Source organism: Talpa occidentalis, unplaced genomic scaffold, assembly GCF_014898055.3.
Source record: "Talpa occidentalis isolate TD23 unplaced genomic scaffold, MPIMG_talOcc4v2.1 talOcc4.11, whole genome shotgun sequence".
Taxonomy (NCBI): domain Eukaryota; kingdom Metazoa; phylum Chordata; class Mammalia; order Eulipotyphla; family Talpidae; genus Talpa; species Talpa occidentalis.
In genome coordinates this window covers 19,878,810-19,900,022 of record NW_023601104.1, presented here as the reverse complement: position 1 = coordinate 19,900,022, position 21,213 = coordinate 19,878,810, and the positions used below count along the sequence as shown (strand labels likewise).

The window sequence follows — 21,213 nt, the reverse complement described above, 5'->3', positions numbered from 1 at the left end:
GTACCCCCACCAGCAATGTAGGAGAGTTTCTTTTTCACCACATCCTCGCCAACATTTGTTGTTGCTTGTTTTTTTGATATGTGCCATTCTCACTGGTGTAAGGTGGTATCTCAGTGTGGTTTTGATTTGCATTTCCCTGATTATAAGGGATGTTGAACATTTTCATATGCCTGTTGGCCCCAACCACTGATGTTTTTATTGTCTGTGCAGTTTTGCCTCTTTCAGGATGTAATATAGTCGGAGTCATACAGTGTATACAGTATATAATGTAGTATAGTTAGCCAATTTTTAGATTGGCTTTTTTTCACTTAATAATATGCCTTTAAGATTTCTCCATGTCCCTTTTTACTGTTTGATAACTCATTTCTCTTTGGTGTAAAATTTTTCCTTGATTTCATTCATCTGACTTTTGTAGTTTTCCTGATATAAATCTTGCACATATTTTGTTAGATTTATATCTAAGTACTTGATTTTTTTGTGTGTGGGGCGAGGTTTGATTAAGTAGATGGCATTGTATTTTTATTTTCAAATTCTGCTTGTTCATTGTTGGTGGTAGCTTTTTGTATAGTATACATTTAATCTGTAATCACACATACTTATACATACATCATTCATTCATGTACCTGGCATTGTTTTAGATAGTAAAGATGAGACCGTGAGCAAAAATGGACAGGATGGAGTGTGCTGGATAGAGAGGGACAAACGTCATGTTATAATTGTGCTAAGAGCTCCTAAGGGAAAGGTGTCAGTACTGTGATGGTGTACAGGGCAGGGGTGTTTCTCAGAAAGAGTGAAGGCCAAGCAAGGGTTTCAGAGGAGCACAATTATTAATGAGGGGAGGAGATAGAGTTCCAAACAGAGAGCAGAGGTGGTGAGGAGACTCTGGCAACTTTGGAAACACAGAATGGCCAGTAGGATTGGAGCAAAAATAAGTAAATAAATAAAATAAAAATGGAAGGAGGAGTGTGGTGAGAGGAAGACTAGAGAGGAGGGCAGGGGCCAGGGAATTTGTAGGTCTAGGCTGGGTGGGGATATAGAGATTTGGTTAGAATTGTCACTTTCAGAGATGTCTTTCCATGATCTACACCTCCATCACAGATGTAAACATGTGGCTTTCTTTCATAGCTCTCTTCTATAAAGAAAGTTTTTATCTCTTCAGGAGCACACACATAGACTAATGGAGGGGAGCAAAGCTACTTGAGATGGAGTCCAGGGCACAGGGCCAGCCCCACTTTTCAGCTCTGTATTCCCCCAAAGGTCTCACAGAGGGTTTTGCTCATTCACGATTGGACAAATGGATAAATAATTGACGTCAGAGGTTTTCAGCACAATGTTTTATTCATAGAGTAACAACCGTAAATGAAAATCTATGGCTGCCAAACCACCAGTTTATATGGATATATGAATATACATTGGACAAAAAGGATCATAAATGATGATTTTTTTGCATTTGTCTTTCCAGGTCAGTACATATAGACCGACCTTATTCATATTTAATGTTCCATTAGAATATATGGGTCCATTGTATGGTACAATCTTTAGGTATACTATGACCCATTAACTATATATTGCATTAGTTGTAATTATGTGTGCGCGCACATGTGTGTGTATAAACCTTTTTGTTTACAAATTTTCACTTTTACAAACAAAGCTACAGAACATCTGTGATTTCATTGGGAAAATTCCTAGATAAAGATTTCCTGAGTTAAAGTTATGCCTATTTTAAAAACTTTTGGGTTTATTATAAAGCTAATACTTATTTAAAAATGTGAACCATAGGGGCCTCCCCGGTGGCACAGCGGTTGAGCGCTGGGTTGCGAAGCTGCCCGCAGCCTCTGTGGCGCCAGTTCGATCCCCGGCTGCTCCCCGGCTACAGGAGGAGGGTCCCACATGGCGCGCAGACCTCTCCTGCCGCCCGCTGCTCCCCTCAGCAGTGTACCTCGGTCCTTCTGCCTGCTCTGCTCCCCACTCTGGCTCTGGTGAATTCTCTAACCCTCCCGCGCTTCTGACTGTACCCAGTGCTTGTATAAATAAATAAATAATAATAATAGAAAAAATAAATCTTTAAAAAAAAGTGAACTATAGAAATACTTAAAGCACACAATTAAAAGTCTACCCTCTTCACAGTTTAGTGTGAAGCCCCGAAATATACATTCTACGTTATAAAATAAATGGCCAAATTGATATCTAAAAAGTTTGTGCTTGTTTATCTTGTGACCAAAAATAGTCCACTTTCTTCCCCACATTATTATCAAACCCTTAAGTCTTTTCAAATGCAGTACCAAAAAATTTTAATATTTTATTTAAAATTTTCATTTCTTTCATTAGTTATGAGATTAGACATATTTAATAATTTTAGTAATATTTCTTGTTTTTTATGAATTTCTTTTGTATATTTTGCTACTGTGTTGTTTATCTTTTTCCTATTAATTTATATATTGAGAGTTAAATTTTTACAATTTTTGGGACACATTTGTATTTTGACTTTATGACATTTATTGCCACCCACAAGATTTTATTTCTTCTTTTTTTTTTTTAAAGATTCATTTATTTATGCATATAAGAGCTGGGGTACAGGGCAGAGATGCGGGGGGTGAGAGCATTTACCAGAGACAGAGCGGGGAACAGAACAGGCAGATCTACTGAAATGCACTGCTGAGGGGAGCAGCGGGCGAGTCAGGAGAGGTTTGCTCCACCATGTGGGTTGCTCCCTGGCCAGCCAGGGATCGAACTCGTGCTGCAGAGGTTGCAGATAGCTTCATAATACTGTGCTTAACCCCTTGCGCCACCCGGGAGGCCCCATATTTTTTCTTCTTAAATGTCTTTTGAGCCAGGGTTTCCTCCAAATATAGAACCGAGGTTAACTTTCATAGTAGATCTTCCCCAGTTAAAATTCAGTTAAAAGAACATTTAAGGGCCTCCCCGGCGGCGCAGCGGTTGAGCGCTGGGTTGCGAAGCTGCCCGCAGCCTCTGCAGTGCCGGTTCGATCCCCAGCTGCTCCCCGGCCACCGGAGGAGGGTCCCACATGGCGCACAGACCTCTCCTGCCGCCCGCTGCTCCCCTCAGCAGTGTCCTTCGGTCCTTCTGCCTGCTCTGCTCCCCGCTCTGACTCTGGTGAATTCTCTCACCCTCCAGCACTTCTGACTGTACCCAGTGCTTGTATAAATAAATAAAATAAATACATAAATCTTTAAAAAATTAAAAAAAAATAAAAGAACATTTAAAAAAGGAGGGGCAGGGGCCTCCTCAGTGGTGCAGCAGTTGGGCGCTGGGTTGCGAAGCTGCCCGCAGCCTCTGCAGCGCCGGTTCGATCCCCTGCTGCTCCCCAGCCACCAGGGGAGGATCCCACATGGCGCGCAGACCTCTCCTGCCGCCCGCTGCTCCCCTCAGCAGTGTACTTTGGTCCTTCTGCCTGCTCTGCTCCCCGCTCTGGCTCTGGTGAATTCTCTCACCCTCCCGAGCTTCTGACTGTACCCAGTGCATGTATAAAAAAAAACAAAACAAACAAACAAATAAATAAATAAAACATGCCTCTATTAAAAAAAGAAAAAAAAAGGAGGGGCAGATGGGATAAGGAAGCATCACAGAGTTCAGAAGTAAATATTTCTTGTATTGCCTAAGATGACTTAACCAGCCAGTAAGTTGTCCTTGTTCATTTGCCCTCTCAAAGCCGGCTCATCATAGGGTCCCCCCTCTCCTTTTTCTTTCTCAAGGCTCTGTTTCCAGGACAAGACTCTCCTCTTTAACTCCATAATTCATGGGACAGGACCAGCTTAACTGCCACCCCAATCCCTACTTTTAGGTAAAACTGACTCAGTTTCTCAAATGCAAGCGCCATTTGCCTAATATAAATGACATTTTAGAAGCAATCGGCAAAATGTGAGTGATCCTGTTATACATGTAAGGAGGGTACTGGGGCGGGGAAAAACAACTAATCACAAACAGAAATTGTACAAGATGTGATTTGATAATGGTTAAAGAACTGCCAATTAGAACTAGGCTGTTAGAAACATCTGGTCATTCATTAGCCTGCTTTAAAAGCCTTTGATGAATCCCTGTCTTCTGTGGTATAAAGGCCACAAGCTTCCTAACATGGCATGTGATGTCTTTCTCATCCTGATCCTAACCAATTTTTTTCATCCAGCTAAACATTGTGTTCAGCTCTTTTATTCCACACACATTTATTTAGTACTTCCCACTTCCCAAGTAGTTTTCTCAGTTCTGCAGTTAGTGGTGGTCCTACAGGGCTTCAAGCTATATCAAAGAAAACAAAATTTACACAAGTGAGCAAAGCAGTTTGTTGGGTGGTTGGGAAGCACTTTCCTGAGGCAGAGACATGTGAAGTGAGACCTGAAGTACCAGCTGGCGGATGAAGTGAGGAAGACCTAGGCAGAGGCCTTAAAGTCAGAAAGAGTTTGGGTGTTCTAGGAACAAAAGATGGCTGGCAGAATTGCAACTCAGAGGAAAGGAGAAGACTCCAGTAGGTGTTATTAAACCTGAGAACAAGGGCAAGTCATGCAGTGTGTTGTAGGGTATAGTACAGGAATTCAGATCAAGCACAATGACATGCTTAAATCTGATGCTGGAGTGGGGTAGAGCTGGTAACAATATAGAGTAATGATCTTTAAACTTCATCTTATTTATCTGTATAACTCTTTGAGCTTCGTATTATTAATAATCAGTTTTATAGATGAGGACCCCAAGGGAAGAAGTTGGGTAATGTGTTCAAGGTCACATAGTTGGAGATCACTGGAGGCACTATATGTCTGTCCAGAGCCCATGCTCTTAACTTTGACTCTGTTTTGTACTGTCTAGTTGATTTATTTAGTAAGAGAGAAAAATCAAAATTTAGAGACATTAAAAATAAGCTAGAATGAGTAAGAGGATGTGAGACCTTTCCAAAAATTTGGGCTTTTCAATCTGGAAGGATAAAAAGTGAACTTTATCTGGTGGAGGCTCAAAAAGTTATGAAACACATCAAAAGGATGACATGGACATATTCATTATATAAGTAAGATCTCAAGGGCACCTTTTGAAGCTTCAAAGAAGTAATTACAGGTTAAATAAAAGGAAGTATGTTTTACACAGTGGGTAGTAAATAAGGAGCAGATTATCTCAGATACAGATTCAAAATAAAATTAATTTAGAGTAACTTTTATGGAGTTTATAGAGTGAGTGAGCAAGACAGAACCTTTGTTAAATGAAGTATACTAAAATTCAGATGAAATGGTTGGCAATTGAAATTTAAATAACTAAGAAAATTTGGAAAAAATGAGTAAGGGAAAATAACTCAATGAAGCTTTTTTAAGTAAGTTTTTTAAAGATTTATTTATTTATGCATACAAGAGCTGGGGTGTAGGCTAGAGGTGTGGGGTGGGGATGAGAGGATTCACCAGAGACAGAGTGAGGAGCAGAACAGCCGGAATGACAGAAATACCTAATGAGGGAAGTAGTGGGTGAGGCAGGAGAGGTCTGCTGTGCCATGTGGGTTAGCTCCCTGGCCAGGGATCGAACTCGTGCTGCAGCGACTGTGGCTAGCTTCATAATGCTGAGACTTAAATTAACCTCTTGCGCCACCAGCAAGACACCAAGTAAATTTTTTTTCATTGCGATAACATTCATTACCTCAACATAGTAGATTGTCAGGTATTTTTACCACACTTCACCCACCACCAAGATACCCATAGTCCTTCATCGTAGTTCATTGTGCTCCCTCCCCACCTTCCTCTTGCCGCACCTCCAATGAAATTTTGTGGTAAATAACCGAAAAGCAATTGTAGGGTTGGTAATTTAGTAATTTTAAAAAATTAATTTTTTAAAATAGAAGTTTTTATTGAGGTAGCATTGGTTTATAATATTACAAAATTTATAATATTACAAAATTACAGTGTTATAATTTGATATATGTATGTACTACATTGTGATCACTCCAAAAGTCTAGTTTCCATCCACCACTACACATTTGACTTCATTTGCCCATTTTATCCACCCACACTCCCTTCCCCCTGGTAATCACCAGTCTGTTCTCTGTATCAAAGAGTTTATTTTTGTTTTTGCTGTTTGCTTGTTGTTCATTTTTTTTATTCTATATGAGTGAAATTATGATATTTGTCATTGTTTGCTTTATATCATGTAGCATAATACCCTCAAGATCCATCCATGTTTTTACAAGATAAGATTTGTTTTTTTTTTTTTTTTTTTTTAATAAAGGCATGCTTTATTTATTTATTTGTTTGTTTGGTTATTCATGCACTGGGTACAGTCAGAAGCTCCGGAGGGTGAGAGAATTCACCAGAGCCAGAGCGGGGAGCAGAGCAGGCAGAAGGACCGAAGTACACTGCAGGAGAGGTCTGTGCGCCATGTGGGACCCTACCCCGGAGGCCGGGGAGCAGCCGGGGATAGAACCAGCGCTGCAGAGGCTGCGGGCAGCTTTGCAACCCAGCGCTCAACCACTGTGCCACCGGGGAGGCCCAAGATTTGTTTCTTAATGACTGTGTAGTATTACCTCAGCCTTGCTTGTGTTGTGTTTGTCTTTCAAAATATTCTCTCAGCATATAAAATTTGAGTGACTTTTGCTTAAGTACAAAAGTCCTTTATTTCATGAACTATGAGGTTTTTAGAACCTAAAATCTAGTGACAATCTTTCTGTTATCCTAACTGTATCAGTTTGTTTCAGTCCTGTTAAAAATCCCTAACCACTCAATTCAGATTATCTTCTTTAACAATTCATAATACCATTTAGTGCTGTCATAGTTGAGGTATTCTACCAGAATACATGCTTGGTATCCCCAGAAGTTTGGAAGTTGTTGAGCTGGAGTTTCATAACTTCAATATTAATTTTTTCTGCTTTTTAATTCTCTAATCGTTTTCTCAGCATGATTGAGTTGTAAGAATGGCCAGCAGCTGGTGTGTGTAGAGCAGCGCTTCTGTGGTTTTCTTTCTTTGAGATAACTCGGGGAACCTGCCTCCTTAGTACTCAGTATGTGCCTAGATGTGCCTTAAATATATCTAATGAACACTGTACCCTTTTATTATTAGTCTTATCTGTTGTATATATTTAAAAATATTAATGCTACAAAGTAGAAATTGTGGGTTTTGTTTGGACAGTTTTTATGAGGAGCCTGTTGATCAAAAGTCCATCCAATTTATGAGTAGAGGGATGGGTAGCACATAAGTTATAAATAGGAATACGTTTTACTTAGCCAAAGACCTTTCATGTTTATGCATGTTCTGTTCATCATCTTCAAAGTAACCTTCTACTGAGAAATACTGTTTCCATGGGCAAGCCAGGCTTGTGTTTTTAAATGTGGGTGACCAGATTACTGTTTTTTACTCATGCTTATAGTTGGTAGCTAATTAAATTATCTGCAGTTCTCTTCCATGGCTTCTGCTATGACTGAGTTTCTGTTTTAGATAGCATTCCTTTACATTTCAAATCTCTGAAAGCTCTGTAACTCCTAAAGACTCATCCGTTTGTTTGTTTATTCACTTAACCAACATCTCTTGAGCATCTAGACCAGGCTGGGGGTGAGGCAAGTGGATAAATCATAAATCTTGTTCTCAAGGAGGCTACAATCTAGTTAAAGAGACCACTGAGGGCCTCCCCGGTGGCGCAGCGGTTGAGCGCTGGGTTGCGAAGCTGCCCGCGGCCTCTGCGGCGCAGGTTCGATCCCCAGCTGCTCCCCAGCCACGGGAGGAGGGTCCCACATGGCGCGCAGACCTCTCCTGCCGCCCGCTGCTCCCCTCAGCAGTGTACTTCTGTCCTTCTGCCTGCTCTGCTCCCCGCTCTGGCTCTGGTGAATTCTCTCACCCTCCCGCGCTTCTGACTGTACCCAGTGCCTGTATAAACAAAACAAACAAACAAACAAATAAATAAATACAATACGTGCCTCTTTAAAAAAAAAAAAAAAAAGAGACCACTGAGAAGATAGTGATATTGGAATATGGTAAGCTCATAGGTGAAGATAAAAACTAAATATTATGGAAGCTCTAAGCAGGAGCTTCTGTCTCAACTTAGTGGCCAAGGAAAGCTTTCTGGAGATCATAGCATATAGACTGAGTTTTCAAAGTAGGTTGTTTTTTTTTTTTTTTTTTTTTTAATAGAGGCATGTTATTTATTTATTTATTTATTTATTTATTATATTTGTTTGTTTGTTTTGTTTATACATGCACTGGGTACAGTCAGAAGCGCGGGAGGGTGAGAGAATTCACCAGAGCCAGAGTGGGGAGCAGAGCAGGCAGAAGGACGGAAGTACACTGCTGAGGGGAGCAGCGGGTGGCAGGAGAGGTCTGCGCACCATGTGGGACCCTCCTCCGATGGCCGGGGAGCAGCCGGGGATCGAACCGGCGCCGCAGAGGCCGCGGGCAGCTTCGCAACCCAGCGCTCAACCACTGCGCCACCGGGGAGGCCCCAAAGTAGGTTGTTTTATTTTAGAAACTCTACCTTACTCAAGAAAGGCTATATGTTTCTTTTAGACAAAAGTTTAAAATTTGGAAGAAAAGAAGAAAAAAAGTACAGTACATAGAGTCAATGTGTAAATAATGATCTGATGTGCTTTCTCAGTTCTAACATGTACATTGTTTTTCACATTTAGAATTTTCTGTTATTGGTGTTGTCTTAGATTTGATGAAATAGAACATTCATTTATTCAGTAGGTTGAGTTGGGTACCTGTTGCAGATCAGATACCATGTTTAGCCCTGGTCATAGGTTTGAGAAAAATAGATATAGTCCCTGTCCTCATGGTCCTTATAGTGGACAAAAAGTAACAAAGGTATGTCAGAAAATGTAACAGAGGGGCTTAATTTTGATGGAGAATTTATATTGTCAAGGTGAGATGTGAAAGATAAGCAGGAATTAGTTACAAAGGGAGACTAAGGTTTCCAGGCCAAGTAGAAGCATGAGAATGTCTTGAGACTTGAGGTAGTCTGCGTTGCTTAAGTTGTTGAAGCAAAACCAGTACATATCACCCTCCGTGGGGTGGAAAAGGGTCTAAACAGTGGGGAGGTGGCAGTTGTCACTGATGTGAGTCTAGTCCTTCAAACCTTCTGGAGACAGATGCCAAATAAGGTAGGAATCATAGTGCTGTGCTTAATCCCTTGCGCCACCAGGGAGGCCCATATGTGCACATATTAAATGAAAGACAGCATTTAACATATATAATTATATAATTACTAAGAGGGACAGTTTTCTGTATTACCTATTTTCTTTAATAATTTTTGTTTCTTTGATTCTGAAAAGTCTGTTAGGTGTTTTGGAGTAGTAGTGTCTGAATTTTTATACCAAAACATGCTATAAAGGTTATGTGAATTACTTAGTGGCCATATGGAATATCAGTGTTAATGTTAGGGTTCAGAGGAGGGGGTGTTGAGAATTCAAAATTTCTCTCCTGCTGTAGTTTTCAACCCAGAGTGACACTGAGGTTTTATCATAGGCTTTTTTGAATTGTCATGTAAAACATTCATTTTTTGCCGACATTCACAATGGGTTATCAAAAATGAGCCAAGGCGGACTCCTTAATCTCCTAGCTGCTTACGATTTGGTGGGGGAGGTAAGAAAGATGTAAACATGTGCTGTATGAAATGCAAAAAGCAAAGGATATATGTGGGAGTTTGGGGGAGGAGTGATAATCACGGGTCAGATTTTTGGGGATTCAGGGACGGGTCATTTTCTGTGTGCTGCCAGTCTTGTTCCTGAAGTGTCTGGGGCATCAGAAACAACTGCTCTTGGTGCTCACACCTTAGAATCCCTTGACTCACAAAATGCAAGTTTTAGCAAAACTTCCAAAACTTCCAATGAGTCATCAGCATGAATCAAGGACCTCTGGTCTGTTGTTACTGTGGTAGGATATAAAGAAAAAAAAAAAAAAATGCTGCCCCTTCAGCCTGGAGGGTGTGTACAACCTGTGAGAAGGGGGGGCTGTGTGAAGCTGAGTGTGTCCCCCAACCCCTTCTGTTTTGTTCTTCCGTTTGACTTTGTCAGCATTACCTCATCACTGCCAGGCAAGCCTCATTAAATTGCATTGTAGAAGGACAGATGGTTTTAATTTTCCTTACAGGCCATTATGCAACTTAAATCTGTGTGAGCATCATTTTCTCAGGTTTTGACTATCATAAAATTTAGCCATCTCTATTTTGCCTTTGGTTTTATTTCTAATCTTATGGCCTTTTGTATTGTTAATGAAATTCTTTAGTGTGTATTTGCACTTTAGTGTTATTTATTTTCTTTTTTTCATCTCCAAGATTTTTGACTGTATTGACAGTACTTCAGTATCTCAGATTCCAAACTCTTGTTTTCCCTTCTCCTACTGTACTGGTTCCTAGATAGCGTTTACTTTCTTCCCTAAATCTTACCCCATCTCAACCACGCTTTGTGAATTCAGGAGGAATCTCATGCTGGGCCCATCAAGTTTACCTTTGTCACCAATTCCCAGTTCTCTGATCTCATTTTCTTCCCTTCCCTACGACTGTCTTAAATAGAATCAAAAGTGCTCCCCACCAGCTGTGGCAAGGAGGTTGAGTGGATTCAGAGATGACTTAAGGAGCAAACAATCTAGTGTGGGAGGTAGATAGATTCATAAATAATTAAAATAAAGTCTGTGATACCGTGAGGTGAACATGAGGAACTAAAACTAGAGTAGTGTGAGTAGAAAAAGGGGATGAGGAGCACTACAGGAAAGCTTTGCCATTTAGTAGGTAGTCACGACAAACTGAGTTACGTGACCTTGGTCCCTCTGTATGGCTGGACTGTGTCCAGTCTGATTCACTTTGGCTAGAATTATCTGTGGCTTGCTTCTGTTTTATCAGGAAGTTCCTGTGCTGACTTTTTTGGCATGTGTGTCTACCCTTTTCTAAATCCTGCCAGATTCTTGCTGCCATGTGTCCCATTTCTAGGTTTCACATGGGGGGCCTTGTCTCTCTGCTTGCCTTCCCACCGTCTTCGCACAGAATGTGGCTGGACAAGTTTAGTTCTCTTCTCCTCAGGGCTGCCATGTGCAGTTTCACTGGGGATCTGGGGCAAGGGTAGAAATTAGGGATGGAAGTGATAGTGTCAGATTGGACACCTCTTAGTTGTAGCCAATAAGGCCTATGCACCTCCCTAATGGACCCATTCTGTTATAGTTGTTTCTGTAGAGTCACTTACCTCGTTGGCTATGACAGAAAAGAACCTCAACAGACAGTGATAATAACTGTCTGCTTTCTGACTTGTTTCTCCTTGGATACTTTCCCAAGAGACCGAGATAAGATAAAAGGGAGGCTGGTTATTAGGGTGATGTTTGTTGTTTAAATACCTTGCCTCCGGTGAGTGTGAGGACCTTAGCCTCCCTCTACTGTGTTAACATTTAGTTCTTAGAAATCTAACCTCTGACAAATTACTGACTCATTACTATTTCTAAAATATGTAGGAAAATCTGAGCTAGGGCTTGCTATTGACACAGGCATTTCTTTCTAGATTGACTCACTATGACCCATTTTGGTGTCTTGTGCTTTTGTTAGTCAGATAGTAGGTTGTGACTCTAAATCTCAAATATTTCAAAATTTTTCAGGAACCAGAGAAAGTTACCAAAAAATTGGCTTCTAAAAGTGAGCTGCAGAGTGGGAGCAGTTGGTACACAGAAATGTTTATTGGATGAGTAAGATTTTAGTAATGTGTACAGATATTATTCAGTAACTGGGATAAAAGTTATAGAACAAATTTCAGTAACATTTAACATACAATATTGGTAATCACTTCTTAAGGAAAATATACTTAGTAAAACAATTTCAACTTGTATTAATATGTTAGCTCATGCTTTTCACAAAGTGTCTATGTGTGTAAGCCCTTGGCATAGACTAGATGAGTACTGCTGTAATCCCCATATTTCACATTCCTAAAATAAAGACAAAAGCCAATAGGTGGTCCTGGGATTAGAACCCATAACCTAGTTCAATACTGTTTCTTGTGCAGACTGCTCAGATAAAAAGTTTGATGAGTCTGTGATAATAAGAGGAAAATAAACCAATGAGAGTGTTTTTTTTACCACACAACTTTTATTCAATTTAAGGAGATGTCTTTTATTCTGAAATTCTTTTAATAAATACTAAGACTTAGCTGTGTATGAGGAACACAGAGACTGGATATAATGTTGAACAAGACAGGTACGAATTTATGTTCTGGTGAAGAGAGATAACAAATATATAAGCAACAGCATAACAAAAAGTTAAGTTTGGTAGTTATAAGAACTCTGAAGAAAATAGAGAAAGGCTGTTAGTGGTGATACATTCATGTGTGATGTTGTGAAGATGGGCATCAAGGTGCAGTGCACATGTTTGTTTGTTTGTTTTTAAATTTTTTACGTCATTGTTCATTTTTAAACAATATTTGCTGCCCCCCCCCCATCCCCCACTGGAGTAGTCCCCATAGAGTTTCATTCACCAATGCACCCATGCACAGTGCCCATGTTTTAAAGGGACATTCTTTGCGTGGATTCCAAGCAATCAGAAAAAATCTCTTTGGTGTAGTGTTTGAAGGATTCATTCACGTTAATTTATTATTTTTTTCTTCATAATTACACCTTAAGTACAAAATTGGCTTAAGAGAGAGCTAAACATCTGTTGCTTCAGGAACCACTGATGATTACTGTGCTTCTTTCATGATACTGAAACAAAGTTATTTCTGGCCATCTAGCACTCATCTTTATAAAGTAATAAAGGCAAAATATTAGACACTACTTTCCCATTTTTTTTATTAACAATAGAATTTCTGCAAAGAAAATTGCAGATATCCAACATGTAAAACAGCTGTGGTTCTAAGCCATAGGCTTACTCTCTTGTTCTTCACACCATAATGGCCCCTGAGGGATATCTGAGGAGTCACTAAAGCTTTGGAAAGTACAGGGTGATGACCACAATAAAAAACTTAATTGTAAACCCTGCTGTAAAGAGAGCTCTGCTTATGAAACTTGCATAGCTACTCTACCAGAGCTTCAAAATCTGTGAAAGTCCACATTAAGTGAAAAAATAATTACTGTGTGTATTTTTACCTAAAGTTACATATTCAGGTAGCATTTATTACATAAAACAAAGGCGCACTTTAACTGTAGCTGTTTCTTCAGAACATCCTTCCTCCTTGCCCCCAGGTTTACTAAGATATAATTGACATACAGTATTGTAAATGTTTAAGGTATACAGCATAATGATTTTATATACCTTGTGAGAAGATTATCATAGTATATAGCAGAGTATACAGCTAAAATAGTTTTCATCTACTAATTCAAAAATTAAATTTCATATTGATCAACAATTGTTTTTTCTAATGCTTAATTATAAATAGATCCATGTTATGTTTTATTTATCATTATAAAGTAGTTGATTTGCAAGTTTTTTTTTTTTCTTTCCTTTTTGTCTTTTAGTTTGCCAGGGTTTGGATACCTGATCCAGAAGAAGTTTGGAAATCAGCAGAACTGCTCAAAGATTATAAGCCAGGAGATAAAGTCCTCCTGCTTCACCTTGAGGAAGGAAAGGTAAGAATTTTGCCTTTTTTTTTGGAAATTGTTTTTTTTTTATATTCTTTTTTTAAATTTATACAAGCACTGAGTACAGTCAGAAGCACAGGAGGGTGAGAGAACTCATCAGAGCCAAAGCGGGGAGCAGAGCAGCCAGATTGACAAACTACACTGCTAAGGGGAGGAGCGGGCACAGGAGAGGCCTGCGCGCCATGTGGAACCCTCGCCTGCGACCAGGCATCTAACCGGCACTGCAGAGGCTGCGGGCAGCTTTGTAACCCGGTGTTCAACCACTGCGCCACCGGGGCCACTGCGCCACCGGGGAGGCCCTAAGAATTTTGCTTTTATATTAAAAATGGATCTGCCATATAAACCAGCAATTCCACTCTTAGGTATCTACTCAAAGAACACACCAACACGGTTTCAAAAGGAAATGTATACGCCTGTGTTTATTGTAGCATTTTTATAATAGCTAAGTTAAGGAAACAACCTGCATACTCAATAACAGATGAGTGGGTCAAGATATGTGTGTGTGTGTGTGTGTAATACTACTCAGTGATCAAAAAAGATAATTTCATGATATTTGTGGAAATGTGGATGAGGCTGGAAGGATTTATACTAAGTGAAATAAGCCAGAAGGGGAAAGATAACTACTGCATGATACCACTTATATGTGGAATGTAGAGAAACCAGAGACAGAGTGGTTCATCTAGGCTGGTAAATAATCAATAAGAAGAAAAGTCAAAAGTAGTTTAATAATAACATGTATATACCTCCTGTATATATGAGAGACCCAGCATGGGCTTCCCTGGTGGCACAAGGGAGCACTTCAGCGCTGTGAAGCTATAGGCAGCCACTGCAGTATGAGTTCAATCCCGGGCCAGGGAGCTGACCCACATGGCGCATCAGACCTCTCCTGTCTCGCCCGCTGCTCCCCTCAGCAGTGTATTTCAGTAGATCCACCTACTTTGCTCCCTACTCTGTCTCTGGTGAATCTTCTCACAACTCACCCCACCCCACCCCTGTCCCGCACCTCTGGCCTACACTCCAGTTCTTGTATGCATAAATAAATAAAATAAAAAATAAAAATAAAAAAAAGAGATACAGCATGACTAAATAACTCATCTGTGTGGCTTCAGACGCTCTTAAATAAGGGACTTTGTGGGAGGATGAGAAGGGGAAGGTCAGTCGAGGCCGGTACAGAGGAAGGCACAGTGGAGAAAGGTATGCAGACTAAGTTCTGCCTTCTCCACTGAAAGTGATGAGACAGGTCTTCCATGCACACACCCTTCCCTAGAGAAAAGTTTGTGTTTATAATTTTCAAAAGCTGGACCTCCCCCGTGGCACAGCGGGTTGAGCACTGCGCTGTGAAGCTGCCCGCAGCCTCTGCAGCTTGGGTTTGATTCCCTGCCAGTCAGGGAGAAACCCACATGGCGCGGCAGACCTCTCCTGTCTCGCCTGCTGCTGCCCTCAACAGTATCTTCAGTCCATCTGCCTGTTCTGCTTCCTGCTCTGTCCCTGGTGAATTCTCTTCACCGTCCCACAACTCTGGTCTGTACCCCAGTTCTTGTATAAATAAATAAATCTTTAAAAAAATAATTTTCAAAAGCAAGCTCTACCCAGGCTTAAGAGCCCCACCCAAGAAATCAAATTCAAAAAGACATATTTTGTAGTGGCAGATTTTTGTTCTCCTACAACTGGAGCTGAGATTTAGAAATGTGTATATGGTTCAACAAAGGTATTTGTGATGTACCATCTTAAGAGGTGTCAAATGGTATGATCTTTGACATCCATGTCAGGTAAGAGAGAGATGTATACTCACAAATAGTGTGACTCATGATATAATAAAAATATAAACAAAAACAAAATAGAAAAGAAGAGGTAGTAGTCAGTAGGGCAGGTCAAGATAATGGATCAGGGAAGCACTGTCTCAGCATAAGTAGACAAGGGGGAATATATTTCAGAGATCTAGAAAAATATGTGCAAAAGGAGTCATGACAGTAATGTACAGTCAGGGAACTACACGAGTTCCATGTAATTGGGATGTGGAGTCAGAGTACAGGACTGGTGAGAGGATGAAAGTTGGGCCAGATCCCAGAATCCTCACAAACCAGATCACTGAAGGCTAAAATGCTTACAGTTGCTATGCTATGCTATGGAGAGTGATTGTAGCATTTTTCACAAAGGAAGGATGGTAGGCTTGTGTTTTAGAAAGGACTCATTGGCAGCAGTTTTAAGGATGCATTTCAGGAGTACAAAGCAGGGAAGAAGACAGGGAAGAATTAGGCCAGATTGAAAAAGCCTTGGCTGCCAAATTTAGGGATTAATTTATTCAGCATTTATTGATGATCAACTCCCTGGTAGACATTGTATTAGGCACTTTGGGTTATATTTTCTTATGTTAATTCTCACTATAACCCTGTGGGTTTGCAGGTGGTTTTATAGCTATTTCCCATATAAGGTAGTTAAGACTCAGAGACATTAAGTAGTTTTGTCCAAGATCACACAGAAGTAGCTTTTGTGTATTGCAGGAAGAGTCAGCTTTGGATAAGGGTATTTCACCCTAGTAACAGGCAAGGAGAGGTCAAAGAGCAGATGCTAAAATTTTCTCTCCATTTAACATAGTTTATTCCAACCTGATTGGAATTTTTTACTTCTGTATATCTTTTCAGTATTAACAAAACCAGCTTATTCCTCTCTACAATTAAATTGCATCTCCCCCTTTTTATTTGTATGTTATTTGGCCTTAATACACAATGGAGTCACAATTTATGTTTGGCTTTGCCATAAAGTCATAATCCCTTGACTTTAAAGTGAGTTGTACTTCTTCACTGCTGGGTCAAGCACTTCATTTAAAATCAAATGCAAACTGTAGACTGTCTTTCCAAAAAACAGCACACCTATGTGTATTTAACAAATGTCCACATACATGCAGCGTACTGCACCAAATTTCAGGGTGGAATTCTTGGGTGTCTTGGGCTCTGGGTTTCCCAAGTCCTTACCAAATGTAAAATATTGCTTTTCGTAATTTTTTTATCACCCCCTCCCCGCAACCACCCCGTGAACTATTTCTGTTATGCCTTTTAAAACAAATTAGGGATTTAGACTATCAGACTCCAGCCACACAGGAAGTACATACCAGTATCAGAATTTGAACACACATCTATCATTCTCTAGAAGTGCTTGACCACTCTTGTACTGCCTGTCACATATCACAGTGGAGAGAAAAAAGGAAAGCTAATTTAACTAGCTAATGATTAAAAGCTTCTCATCCAGTAACTGGGTTAGGAAAAAAATTAGGCTATGACTTCTTCAATTATATCAGCAAAGGTTATTAATACAGTTTAATATATCTAGTGAAAAAGAAGACTTTTTTCATTTTTGCCATTTCCACCAGTATCTATGGTACTGAAATGTGCCAGAAAAATAATGCATTTCATAACTGAGAAGCAAATGAGGAATAGGAAATCATCTTAAGCCTAATGCATAGGCATGTTTCAAGTTTATTGCCATGATTAATCCATATGCTTTTATCTTGTGTGTTTTTAGGATTTGGAATATCATCTAGATCCAAAGACCAAGGAACTGCCTCACTTAAGAAACCCTGACATACTTGTGGGTGAAAATGACCTCACAGCCCTCAGCTATCTTCACGAGCCTGCTGTGCTCCATAATCTCAGAGTTCGCTTTATTGATTCCAAACTTATTTATACATATTGTGGTAAGTTTGCCTTGCTGTATAAGTGGACTGTGAACTCTCCTCTGTGGAAATACTGCACACGGGGAGAAAAGGTTGTTTTCTAGATTTTCTCTTAGAGACAAAATCCAAGAGTTATTGAAGATTCTTCAGTATAGTTAACTGATTTGTATTTTATACTGAATATTCTCTATTGTAAACTTACATAAATTTGCTTAAAATAAAAGCAACTGGACTCATTGCAACTAGACTCATTGGATTCTTCCCCCAGGGCCCAGGCCCCACAAGCCAAATTCAACGCCAATTTGCCGTTTATTTTATATTGGCAAACACTACTGCATGAAGAGTAGATGTTTAGCAACTTTTGCTAAACATCTTGGGCAGATTCAAGAAGTTTAGTGTTTTCTTTTTTTAAGTTATTTAAAAATGCAGGACTGACTTATTATTCTCGCTTGATATGCCTGGCTGGGCCTCTATTCTTTGCTTATTGTCTATTGGTGATCCAGTTCAGGATTCTTGTTCTCTTGCTAAGAAATTAAGCTTATATATATGGGTACATTCGGGTCCCTTTCTGCCTTTCTTCTCTCTGGTTTCCTCCTCTTATCCTTTCTTTTCTCCCTCTTTTCTGGCTCTTTTTTTTCCCCAACTGAATTCTTCTCTTTCTTTCACTAATCACTCTTCTGAGGTTCATGTCTGGTATTTCGTTCATTTCCTTCAGTGTACCCAACTTAGTGCTCATCATTTCTTTATTACTCTCAGTGGTTTGGACAGGAATAACTATCTTATTAAAATAATTCGTATCTTTTATGTACTTTTTATTAATACTTTTCTTCCCCATTTATCAGCTGAATGTTTCGTTTCGATTTTCATCTTTCTTCAATATTTATTTTTTTTGTTGTTGCACACATTCTCTTCTCAGTAAAATCTTCCCAGACTCCTTATATTTAAATAATAAATCCCCCTTTCTCCTCCTTACTATCTTCCTTCTCTGCTTTATTTTTTTCCTTACTACTATTTGGTATATATATTTATAAAAAAATTTTTTTTTCTCCATTGTTTGAATTTCCCACTAGAATATAAACTCCACTAGGGTAAAGATTTGTCTTTTTTTTTTAATTGTTGCAAACTGAGTACTTACAATAGACTTGATATCTATTGATAGTTGGAGCTGAATGAGTGACTTTATTAAATTAATATATACTCACTGTAAGATGGGAAATACAGAAATAAATACATAAAAGGAAAAAGAATTATATGTAATTCACCATAAAAACATAACTAATATTATGTTTACTTGTCTTTTCTTTGTGTATATGTGAGGGTATGAAGAGACATACAGTTGGAATCTATGTATAATTTTTACCACATTTTCCTGTGTCATTTAATTTTTTTAAACATTTTTTGCATACCATGGTGATCTGTCATATAAATGTAAAAAAATGCATTTAACTGGTTTTCCTTTCTCATATATTTTAATTGTACTCACTTTTATGAATAACTTTATGATAGACAGCTTTGTTTAAAAAATTGCATGAATATTTCTGATTATTTCATTTGGATACATTTCTAAAAGTGGAAATTTTGGGTTAAATATTATGAACATATTTAAACATATTTAATATTGTTTTAATTTTCATTATTTAAAAAATCCTAGTCCAGCTTTTAAACAGTGTTTTGGTTAGGACTAGAATAATAGGTTCAGAGGCAAAGGCTATGATATGTTTTGATCCTTACTAATTTGTTAGTTCACTGTTAACTGAAATTGAAATTTTTGTTAACTATGCTTCTCTCTTTAACAAGTTTGATATGCCCATTATTGACTTACTCTTTTGCTCTTTTACCCCTCCTTCAGGTATAGTTCTAGTAGCTATAAATCCCTATGAACAACTGCCTATTTATGGAGAAGATATTATTAATGCATACAGTGGTCAGAACATGGGTGATATGGACCCACATATCTTCGCAGTGGCAGAGGAAGCTTACAAACAAATGGCCAGGTTGGTAGAAGCTCTGTCTATTATTTCTTGACTTTCATTTGATGTGATCATTTCTTCTTTGCTGAGTCATAGATATCTTAAAATGAAACACTAATTCATAAGGAAATCTGCATCCCTATATTTATTGCAGCATTATTTGTAATAGCCCAATATGGAAACAATCTATGTGCCCAAAACCAGATGAGTAGAATCGAGAAAGATGTGGTATACACAATGGAATACCACTCGGTGATCAAAAAAGATAAACTCATGGCATTTGTAGTAACATGGATGCCACAAGAGATTATGCTAAGCAAAATAAGTCAGAAGTAGAAAGATAGTGGATGGTGTCATTTATATGTGGAATATATAGAAACCAATCAAAGGAGCAAACAAAGACAAACCTTCAAATCAACCCTGGAAAACTGACCATAGATCTCAGGTATCCAAGAGGGGAGGAAGGAAGCGGGGGTAAGGGAGGGGATGGAAGAGCACAAAGGACTATGGCAGACGACTGGGAGAGCTATAATGAGCACACCTAAGGGGAGAAATCCTACATTGTCAAAATATTAACAAAGATCTAAAATAATGGTACTTCATTAATATAAATAAAATAAAAAATAAAGTAAAAGTGACAACGTATTTAAAAAATTACAATAATAAATGCTTTAATTAATAAGCAATAAAATACAGTGACTGGCAACCTGTGAATTATTATTAAATAGGTAACCTAGACTAATTTATCTCAGATGACCTTCATCATTATTAAAATAACATCACTTTTGTATAAGGACATATAGTTTTTGTTTTTTTTTTTTTTTTTAAAGATTTATTTATTTATTTATACAAGCACTGGGTACAGTTAGAGGCGCAGGAGGGTGAGAGAATTCACCAGAGCGGAGAGTAGAACAGGCAGACTGACGAAGTACACTGCTGAGGGGAGCAGCGGGTGGCAGGAGAGGTCTGCGCGCCATGTGGGACCCTCGCCCGGCCACCGGGGATCGAACCAGCGCTGCAGAGGCTGCGGACAGCTTCGCAACCCAGCGCTCAACCACTGCGCCACCGGGGAGGCCCAGGACATATAGTTTTATTTTATTTTATTTTTTTTAAAGTTTTATTTATTTATTTATTTATTTTTAAAGATTTATTTATTTGTTTGTTTGTTTATACAAGCACTGGGTACATTCAGAAGCGCGGGAGGGTGAGAGAATTCACCAGAGCCAGAGCGGGGAGCAGAGCAGGCAGACTGACGAAGTACACTGCTGAGGGGAGCAGCGGGCGGCAGGAGAGGTCTGCGCGCCATGTGGGACCCTCCTCTGGTGGCCGGGGAGCAGCCGGGCGCCGCAGAGGCTGTGGGCAGCTTCGCAACCCAGCGCTCAACCACTGCGCCACCGGGGAGGCCTGACATACAGTTTTAAAAAACTGCCTTTGGAATCGCATGGCCCTATCACTAGACAAGGATGGATGTTATGTTTTACAGCGGAGTGGATCAAGGTTTGGTGGTATTAAGTGACTTGTCCAGTGCTGTTCTGTTAATGAGTGACATTAAATATAAAATGACTATAAATGTAGCTTTGTACTGCATAACATACCACATTATACCAGGTTCATATTGAATAATAATGAGTGTAAAAAGTTAAAGAGAAGTTTTTCTTTTTAAATTGTGGTAATACTGGGCCTCCCCTGGTGGCGCAGTGGTAGAGTGCTGGCCTGCGAGGCTGCCCACAGCCTCTGCAGTGCCGGTTCAATCCCCGGCCGCCTGCGAGGGTCCCACATGGTACAACAGACCTCTCCGGCTTCGCCCGCTGCTCCCCTCAGCAGTGTATTTCATTACTCTGCCTGTTCTTTTTTCCGCTCCGGCGCTGGTTAATTCTCTCACCCTCCCGCGCTTCTGACTCGACCCAGTGCTTGTATAAATAAATAAACAAACAAACAAATAAATAATTGTGGTAATACTAGTTTATAACACTAGTATTATAGGTTTTCAGGTATACAGTTTCTTATCTCAGCAACTAAGACCATGACCACTACCAAATGTCCAGTCACCTTCTGCCACCA

General features: G+C 39.5%; 1 protein-coding gene across 5 annotated transcripts in view; it reads left to right on the top strand.

Moving 5' to 3' along the window:
- Nucleotides 1-21,213, top strand: part of MYO5A (myosin VA) — a 168,658-nt gene that overhangs the window by 37,743 nt on the left and 109,702 nt on the right. For 4 of the 5 annotated variants that reach the window (XM_054701588.1, XM_054701587.1, XM_054701583.1 and 1 more), the window contains exons 1-4: nucleotides 1,417-1,462; nucleotides 13,390-13,500; nucleotides 17,032-17,203; nucleotides 19,032-19,176. In XM_054701588.1, coding sequence (XP_054557563.1) covers nucleotides 1,433-1,462; nucleotides 13,390-13,500; nucleotides 17,032-17,203; nucleotides 19,032-19,176 — 458 coding nt within the window. In that variant the 5' untranslated portion in view covers nucleotides 1,417-1,432. Of the gene's footprint in view, nucleotides 1-1,416; nucleotides 1,463-13,389; nucleotides 13,501-17,031; nucleotides 17,204-19,031; nucleotides 19,177-21,213 lie in introns of those variants that run through there. The other variant, XM_037502502.2, reaches the window with a different exon arrangement.